The sequence below is a fragment of the Leptosomus discolor genome, chromosome 14 (assembly GCF_034619465.1).
Source record: "Leptosomus discolor isolate bLepDis1 chromosome 14, bLepDis1.hap2, whole genome shotgun sequence".
Lineage (NCBI taxonomy): Eukaryota > Metazoa > Chordata > Aves > Leptosomiformes > Leptosomidae > Leptosomus > Leptosomus discolor.
In genome coordinates, this window is record NC_141404.1 from 2,074,444 (window position 1) to 2,083,008 (window position 8,565).

Here is an 8,565-nt window from a genome sequence, read left to right on the forward strand (position 1 = left end):
CTCCGTTTGTGGGGCTGGCGGGGTGGTCTGGCTCTGGGGGTGGCACGCGGGGTCTGTCCAGCTTTTCTGGGCTGTGGGCTGCAGCGGCTTTTCCAGGCAGCCGCCTGAGAGCTCGCGCTGTTGCTTATACCCTTTTGCTCTTACCCTAAGCCTCTTTGCATGTTCCTGCTCGCTGCCCTGCGGTGTGACCTGTGTGTCACTTGCCTTAGTGCCACACAAACGAGGAGAGGACCAACCTGCTGGTTCCAAATCCCGAGAAGAACTTGCCCGGTGACTCCCAGCGTCTCTGCCGGCGCCGGGACCCTCCAGCAGGTGCCTCGCTGCCGGTAGCCACGGCGGCTGCTCTGCCCCTCGCTGGGAGCGACGAGCGCTGATGGCCCCGGCGCGAGGGCGGCTCTTCTGGTGGGCGCTGGCCGTCGCCGCGCTGGGCCTGGCTTGGAGCCGGTGCCGTGGGCTGCTGGGACCCGTCGCCCGCAGCCTCTGCCCACGCCGGGTGATGCTGTGAACGGCGAGGGTATTGCCAGACTCCACAGGGGTCAGAGCTGGGACCCCCTGGCACACCCCGTTGGCGGGGCAACCTCTCCTTCGCTCGGTCCCTGGGGCTGAAAAGCCACCTCTGTTGTTGGACTAGTGCTGCGTGACCCCGGTGTGGGGCGGGAGCGTCCCCTCGGGCTGTTTTTCTGATGGAGTGGGGTGTGGAAGGGGATGAGTGGGGTCAACTTTGGGGGAAAAATAAACCCAGATTTTCAGTGGGTGGGTCACCCCCGTCCTGCGCTTCCCGTCCTCCAGCTCGGTGTCTTGGAGCAGCAGAGCGAGGGGCGGCAGGGTCCAGCCTCGGGGGCTGGGCGTCTTGTCTGCAGCGCGCCTTCCTCCTCGCCGTGTTTTCTCCCTTGTTTCTTGGTCTCTGCGGAGCTGCTCGAGTACAAGAGATTTTCGAACGTTTTGCAGCTGAAACCAACAGACGATTCCAACGATTTTGGTTCCAGTTTCTCCCCCTCTCCCCAGTGCTCAGTGGTAAGCAACGCCACGATGGCGTCCGTAACCACGCCGGGTGTCGCCGCGGTGACTTTGGTCTGCTGAGCGGCGGGGTGTGAGCGGGACTTGGTGTAGCACCGTTGCTTTATTTGCTTTAAAAAGGTGAATTTTATGTAGTTCGGAACGCAAAGTGGTACCGAAAACTGTAACTGCCTCCTCGGCTGGAGGGGCTGCGCTGCGGAGGGGAAGCACGACTGTACCCGTGGCTGTTTGACGAATGAGCGAATAAACCACAGCTGTAAACCGAGCGTCGGTGGGGCTGTCTGGAAGAAAGGGGTCTCTTTATCTCACAATTTTATTTATTTTTTTCTTTGTACTAGTGATTGAAGTCAACCAACTGGAAGCATCTTTCTACCTCATCCTGGGGGGGACTAGGTGCCGTTTTGGGATCCTCTGGGGCTTTTCCCGCTCCTGTCACAGCTGTATTTTCTTTCCGAAAGCAAAACGGGGCACGTTCAGCGCTTGTTTCCTACTTGCCAGCGCTGTTCCCTCCTTCTCCGGCGGCATTTGAGGGGTGACCACGGTCAACCCTGACCTGCCCGGGCGGGGAGCGGGGCCCAGCTCGGCTCCTGCCCCGCGCCGTGGGCGCTTTCTGGGCTCGCGGGGGTCGGAGGTTGGTCCTGGAGCTCTGGCTCGGTCCTGCGTGAGCCCCTCGCGTCCGGGATGCGTCCGTACCATCTTGTCTCACCAGTGCTCCCAGAGCCTGAGGGGGACCTGGTACCCCCGACCCTCCCAGGGGGTGGCAGAGCCTCCCCCCCTTCATTTTAGCACCTAAAAGCGGCTGGTTTTGCAATCCGGGCCGTAACTTGCTGCTTTCGGGGGGCAGCGGCGTGGGGCCAGCCTGCAGTTTTGGGGTCCGGGGTGAGGGGGGGGGGTGTGTCACCGTGTGCCCCAGCCTTCCTCTCAGCGGGGCTCCCCTCGCCTGGGTGCAGGGTGAGCCGTGGGGGCCCCGCGGCTGTGGGGGTGAAATCCCGCGGGGGTGTTTCATCCCTCTGCCGCCCCCCGCCCCGCACCGGGGGGGGGGGTGTGGGGTGTGTCTCCCCCCCCCCCCCTCCTGCCTTGCACCGGGGAAGGCGGGGGGAACCCCCGGGTCCCGCAGCGGGGCCGTGCGGGCTCTCAGCCCGCCCCACGCAGCGTGACCCGCCCCGCACTGCACCGGCGGGGGCGGGACGCGACCGCCCGCCGTGGGGAGGGGCCGCGCCGGGGCTCCGGGCGGGGCCGCCCGCAGGTACCGGCCGCGACACCCGCGGGCTCCGTACGAGGGTCGTGCTGGGGGGGGGACGGACACGACGTGGGGCGGGGACACCCACCCGCGACACCCACCGCCGACCCCTGCGTGGGGACTGGGCTGCCCTCCCGGTTTGCAGCGTGGGGACCGGAGCCGCCCCCCCCCCCCCCCCCCGTTTTGCAGCGTGGGAACCGGGTCTTCCCCCCACCCCCTCCCGCCCCACGTCCCACGGGCGACCATGAAGGTGAAGGTGATTTCTGTCCTGGAGGACAACTACATGTACCTGGTCATCGAGGAGAGCACCCGGGACGCCGTCGCGGTGGATGCCGCCGTCCCCAAAAGGGTGAGAGGTGCTTTGTGCGTGGGGGGGGGGGGGGGTGTCCTGCCCCGGGTGGGCTGCGGGGTCCCACTGGGGGGACATGCCCGTGGGGGTGGTCCCAGGCGGGCTTGGCATTGCGGGGTCTTCGCGGGCAGTGAGGTGCACCCGTGTGCGGTGTCCCACCGGTGGGACTGGCCCCTCTTTGCCCCCTGCGGAGCCGGGGGGTCTGTGCTAGACCCCACTCCCACCCGCCCCTGGGCTGCAGGGGGTTTCCGTGTCACCATCACCTCCCAGCCCTCCCCGTGCCCGAGCTGGAAGCCTTGAAGACCCCAAAGCAAGCAAGAATAACCCAAAATAGGGCTTTGGAGGGTGTTTCCCCGGTGAAGCCCCGTTTTCCAGGAGCCTCTGCTGCTGTCCCGCTGGAGGCAGGCAGGGATGGCCCCGGGCGGGGTCACCCCTTGCCACCGTGACCCCCTTGTGCCACCCTCCGCTGCTGCCCATCGTGCAAAAGTTGTCGCGGTTTTTAAGCGTTTGTTGCTGACTCGGACGTTTCCTTCCTCTTTGAGGAACGTAATCAGGAGCAGCCAGGGGGTTTGTTAGTAGCGATGAATTTTAAGTTGGCATTAAAAGCCTCTTGGCAGTGGAGCCGCGGGGTTGGCAGCCCCACACGGCCCCTCGCCGTAGCCAGGGTGGCTCGCGTGGCCTCGTGTCTCCTTGCCGTGGCAGCGACCCCCTGCACGGCCCGTGCCGCACCTTCGCGCTCACGCTGCAAAAGCACCGGCCGTAAAACGCCGCCGTCCCTGTGGGAGCAGCGTGTTCCCACGGGCCTGCCCCGCTCTGCGTGACAGGGTTGGGCGTGGGGAGCCGAGCCTTCATCCCACCCTCATCCTCTCGTTGCTCGGTGGTTGTTTGTGACTCTGCCCGGGTCTGCTGGGTGTCTCGCCTGCCACTCGGTGCCGTACGGGACAGATCCTGCGCTGGGACGGGCACGGTGGGTGCTGGGCGTTCGCGGCTGCGCTGTGCGGCTGCAGCGGCCGTGGCGCCTGCGGTCGTCTCCTCTCTGCGCTCTCGCTTCCTTCTGCTCTGGGGCCGTTGCAGTTGCTGGAAATCATCAGGAAGGAGGACGTGGTGCTCAGAGCCATCCTCACCACCCACCACCACTGGTAAGCGCCGCCGGCGTGAGCCGGGGACGGCCGTGCCCGGTGCGGGACTGGGTGCCCATTCCCTCCTCTGCCGGTGCAGGGACCACGCGAAGGGCAACGAGGAGCTGGCGAGGCTCTGCCCCGGCCTGCGGGTGTACGGCGCCGATGAGCGGATCGGGGCCCTGACCCACAAGGTGACCCACGACCAGGAGCTGACGGTGCGTGGCCTCGGGAGCACCCCGGGGCTCGGCCCCCCATGGGCAGATCCTGCCCCACAGGGCGGTCCTGGCTGGTGCGGTGCTGGGCTGGCGGGGAGCGGAGCTGGGCGATGGTGCAATCCCCAGCGGTGCGGCACCGTACTGGGAGCTAACGGGGTTGGTGCCTGGCCGGGGCCGCGCTCAGGCTGCCTGGGGTGGTTGCAGATGTGGCACCGTGGGATTCGGGGCTGGGATGGAGCAGTGGGCTGGAGAAGAAACCTCGTCCCCTTCCCAGCCGCTTGGGATTGCACTGGGGGACCCAACCCTCTCCTGGGGCCCTGCTGCTGAGCAGAGATGTGCAACCCGGGACTCGCCCAAACCACCGTCCCCCGGCGTGGCTGCGACCCGCCGAGCCCCGGGCAGGCAATGCCGTGGGGTTTGGGGTGGTCTGAGGGGGTCTGGCTGCCCATCAGGGCTGGGGCGACCCCAGCGGGGTCCTGACCCTCTCTCCCCGCAGTTTGGGGCCATCCGGGTGAGGTGCCTCTTCACCCCCTGCCACACCTCGGGCCACATGTGCTACTTCATGTGGGAGGACGGCTCCCCGGACGCGCCGGCTCTCTTCTCAGGTATCCCACCCACCCTGCCCACGTGCACCCCGTGGGTACCGGGGACACGGGACGTGCTGCCTGTCCCCCTGCTCTTGGCCCTCACGGAGCAAATCCAGCCCGTGCCTGGGAGCGGAGCCAGGGTCCCCTCTGTGCCCAGACCCTTGTCCCCGCAGGTGACACCCTGTTCGTGGGAGGCTGCGGGAAGTTCTTCGAAGGGACAGCAGAGCAGATGTACACCAACCTCACCCAAATCCTGGGCACTTTGCCGAAGGAGACGGTGAGCGCCCCATATCTCAGCCCCAGCCTGGGGAAGGGACCCCCAAATCAGGAGGGAGCTCAAGGCTGGCACCGCTGGGGAGGCAGCACCCGTTCCCGGGGCTGGGGCTGCAGCGGGGCCGGGATGAGCCAGACCCGGCACCAGGCACACGGGTGAAGCCGGATGCTTCCCGCTGGCGTTGCAGAAGGTGTTCTGTGGCCACGAATGCACCGTCCGAAACCTCAAGTTTGCCTTGAAAGTGGAACCAGAGAACGAAATAGTGAAGAAGAAACTGGCGTGGGCTAAAGTAAGCGGCTCTGCCCCTGCCGGGGTGGGGGCGGAGGGGGGGGGGGTTGGATGCCGGCGGGTTTTCAGATCTCTCTGGTTCCTCTGCAGCAGCGGGATGACGAGGACTTGCCCACGGTGCCCTCCACGCTGCAGGAGGAGTTCCTCTACAACCCCTTCCTGCGGGTCACGTAAGCAGCGCCGGTGCCTTGGGGGTGCGAAGGGCCCCTCCGCGGGTCAACTCCAAACTCTGCTCCCCTTTTCCCTCCGGCACCAGCCCTTTCCCCATGGCTTCCCTAGCTGGTGGGAAATCCAAGCCCTGAGGGAGGGGAGGGTGCCCAGACGCGGGGTCCTGCACTGCCCCGCGTCCCCCAGCAGCACCCAGCACGAGGATGTGACTCCCCTGTTGTCCATCCCGGCGTGTGCTGGGGTCCCAGCGGGGTGGGGGGTCCCCATCCCGTCCCCCGGGGTCACAGCAGAGCCGGTCTCCTTGCAGGGAGGAGCCCTTGCAGAAGTTCACGGGCAAGACGGACCCGGTGGAGGTGCTGAGGACCCTCCGCACCGAGAAGGATAACTTCAAGAAGCCCAAGGAGCGGCCCCATCCCCAGGCTGTGCTCGCGTTCGACTGGGGGCTGTTCAGCCCCTTCCTCGAGAAGAAGTGAGGGGCCGCGGTGGTGGCTCCCGAAACGCAGCGTCCCCGTGGCGGCGGCGGCGGGGGCTTCCTCCTGGGCTGCGACCGCCCGGCTCCGACTTATTCCCCTAAGACTCGGCAGCTGGGACGTGGTTTCTGTCTTTAACCTGCTCTGCTTCACCCCGTCCAGCGCCAGCCCCGGCCCCGACCCCCCAGGAGCTTTGCTGAGCCCCCAGCCCTGGGTGTGTGGGTGCCCTCGGTGGGCTCCTGCAGCAGCGAAGCCCCCCCCCCGCAGCCCCTGGGCTGAGGTTGCTGCTGGTCAGGAGGCGTTTTGGGGGCGAAGACCCCCCCACGCTCACAACGTTCGGGTTGGTGGGTGAAGGACCTGCAGCCCTTCGCCTGCGGGAGAGCGTGGAAAAGGTGGGGACACTCGGGGGACGGCGGGACTGTCAAGCTCTCCTGCCCGCCGCCCTGCCAGGCCTGGGGGCTGCATCCTGCCTCCCGGGGAGGGGGCTGGGCTGGAGCTCAGCTCTGCAGCACCCCGGCTCCGAAACCGCTGACCTCCTGCCTGCTCCGCTCCAGCCACCCCTGGGGCAGAGGGAGCTGCCTGGCTCCGCAGCGACTTGGGTGCACGGGGGGAAGCTGGGAAGGGACCCGCTGCCCGACTCCAGACCTGGGCTCACAGAAACCCTCACTTGAAGAGGGGTTGGGGTATTTTTTTTTCCCCATTTTTTTTTTCCCCTCCCCTGTTTTTACAGTAGGACGACATGGAAACCCGGCATAGAGATTTGCAGCGCAGCTGCTGATGTAGGGGAGGTGCCCAAACCCCTTACACCGTGCAGGGCACGTTCGGGCCTGGAGGAAAGCGTGCTCAAACCCACTGCCGTGGTGAAAGATGTTCAAGGTGTGAGTTTTTAGGCAGCAAATGTGCTGCTACGCATCCATCGCTGCTTTTTTTTTTTCCCTCCCGAAGATAAAAATCTGGAAAACACTTGGCTGAAACCTGTATTTAGGTTGCCTTGTCTTAGAACAAGTGCTAGGGAGAGCTGGGTCTCTCGCGCCCCTTCAGCCTTGCAAAAGCAGCCCTGTATTTTGGGGTTTTAAGTCTGGGAAACGGGCAAAGCTTTTATTTGCAGGTGAGGGGGAGGTGCGTTATGAACAGCAAAGTTGTTTTTTGGGGGGGAGAACAATAAGGCTTGATGGTGGCTCTGTCATTAGCTGTGAACCCCCCCCCCCCCGAAGGGTCTGCGCCGCGTGGGAGCCGCACGTCTCTGCGTTCTTCCTTCCCTCCCCGTGCGGCGTGTGTGTGTGTGACGGCCTTGGCGTGGCCAAGTTGACACCGGTGCTGCGTAGTTCAGGGGAAAACACAGAGGAGTCGGCCCTGGAACCCTCGCCCTGTTGTCATTTTGAAGTGGGGATTGTAAATTTTATCGCTCCTGACACTGGAACAGAGCTGACTGCAGGATCTCACACGTGAACTGCACCTTTCTTCCCCCTGAAGCCTGGTCTGTGGCTGCTTCTTCCCTTCCTAGAAACTAGGCCCGTGTTTTCTTTTTTTTTGTTTTATTAAGTTATAGTGTTAGAATTTACTTGCCCCCACCGGAGGGGAAGAATTAACCCTGCTGCACAAGTTGCCTCAGCACTATCGCCTCAACGTTACTCCGTTTAAAGGGGCTGGGGCAGTTTGTGGCCGTTCCGCTGGAAGCTGGTTTATACTGGGAGCAGAGATGCGCCCGTATGGGTGCTGGGGGGGGGGGGCTCACGAACGAGCCCCGCGCCCGCTGGCGGTGGCAGCAGCCAGGGGCTGGGAGGAATCCCAGCTGCCCTCGCTACCCCGGCCAGAGCAGGCGCCCGGGAGTGGCGGCAGGAGCCGAGGCCTCGGTCCGTTCGGAGCAGAGAGGCCTTGGGCGGCTCCAGCAGCGCGTGCTGGCACCGGGAGAAGAGACAACTGGTGGCGTTCAGCGTTATCTGTTCGTGCCCTCCCGGCCCCACGTGCACGTTCCCATCAGGAGCAGGACGCTCCCATCGCTGGCACCGATGCTCAGGGCTCCAGCGTACCCGTCCGGCTTTGCGGCTCCTGCTGGGGGTACAAGGGTCTGGGTTTGGGGGAACGTCGTGTCGCGGAGCTGCGCCCGGATCGGGGCGGCCGCTGCAAGGCCCAGCTCGCCTGGAAGACCAGCGGGGTGGGGAGGGGGAGGCAGGGGGAGGGTCTCGCCTTACGAACACTGTGAATTCACTCAGTGATCAGCGACGCCTGAAAAATGTAAAGCTTTTCATTAAAAAACATTCCCCCCCCCCAAAAAAAAAGTCTCTTACACTGTTGGCTTTCAAGAAAGAGTGGGGGAGGCTTTGAGAAGGACCCAGGCGAGCGCTGCCGGTTCCGGGGGGCACGGCGAGGTCGGGCAGCGCCGCTTTTTGCCGGCCTGAAGCTCAAGGGTGGCAGTAACGGGGTGAGGGGTACCTCTGGCGGGGGGTACCTCTGATTTGCTGGGGGTACCTCTGATGGGGGGTACCTCTGGCGGGGGTATCTTTGATTTGCTGGGGGTACCTCTGGCGGGGGGTACCTCTGATTTGCTGGGGGTACCTCTGATGGGGGGTACCTCTGGCAGGGGTATCTTTGATGGGGGTACCTCTGATGGGGGTACCTCTGGCGGGGGTATCTTTGATTTGCTGGGGGTACCTCTGGCGGGGGGTACCTCTGGTGGGGGGTACCTCTGGCGGGGGTCCGGGCAGGGTTTCAACCTGGGCCAGACGCAGTAACCGGCTCCGGCTGTTTGGGTTTACTCTGAAGGAACAAACCAACGGGTTTTCCGCTTTCATCCACTTTGAACTCTACTTTCCGCACGGTCCTTCCTCCTCACAGA

At 64.8% G+C, this 8,565-nt stretch overlaps 1 protein-coding gene across 3 annotated transcripts; it reads left to right on the top strand.

Annotated features, from left to right (window-relative positions):
- Positions 1-2,446: 2,446 nt before the first annotated feature.
- Positions 2,447-5,889, top strand: HAGHL (hydroxyacylglutathione hydrolase like). 3 transcript variants are annotated; one of them, XM_086473332.1, is made up of 8 exons: positions 2,447-2,606; positions 3,552-3,745; positions 3,825-3,942; positions 4,439-4,547; positions 4,703-4,806; positions 4,991-5,092; positions 5,182-5,261; positions 5,567-5,889. In XM_086473332.1, exons 1-8 carry the CDS (start codon positions 2,502-2,504, stop codon positions 5,730-5,732), a joined length of 978 nt encoding a protein of 325 aa, XP_086329458.1. In that variant the 5' UTR covers positions 2,447-2,501; the 3' UTR covers positions 5,733-5,889. The 3 variants fall into 3 exon arrangements, with proteins under 3 accessions (XP_086329458.1, XP_086329460.1, XP_086329459.1); XM_086473334.1 differs by having other exon boundaries at positions 2,462-2,606; positions 3,681-3,745; XM_086473333.1 differs by having other exon boundaries at positions 2,462-2,606; positions 3,681-3,744; positions 3,797-3,942.
- The last annotated feature ends 2,676 nt before the right edge of the window (positions 5,890-8,565 follow it).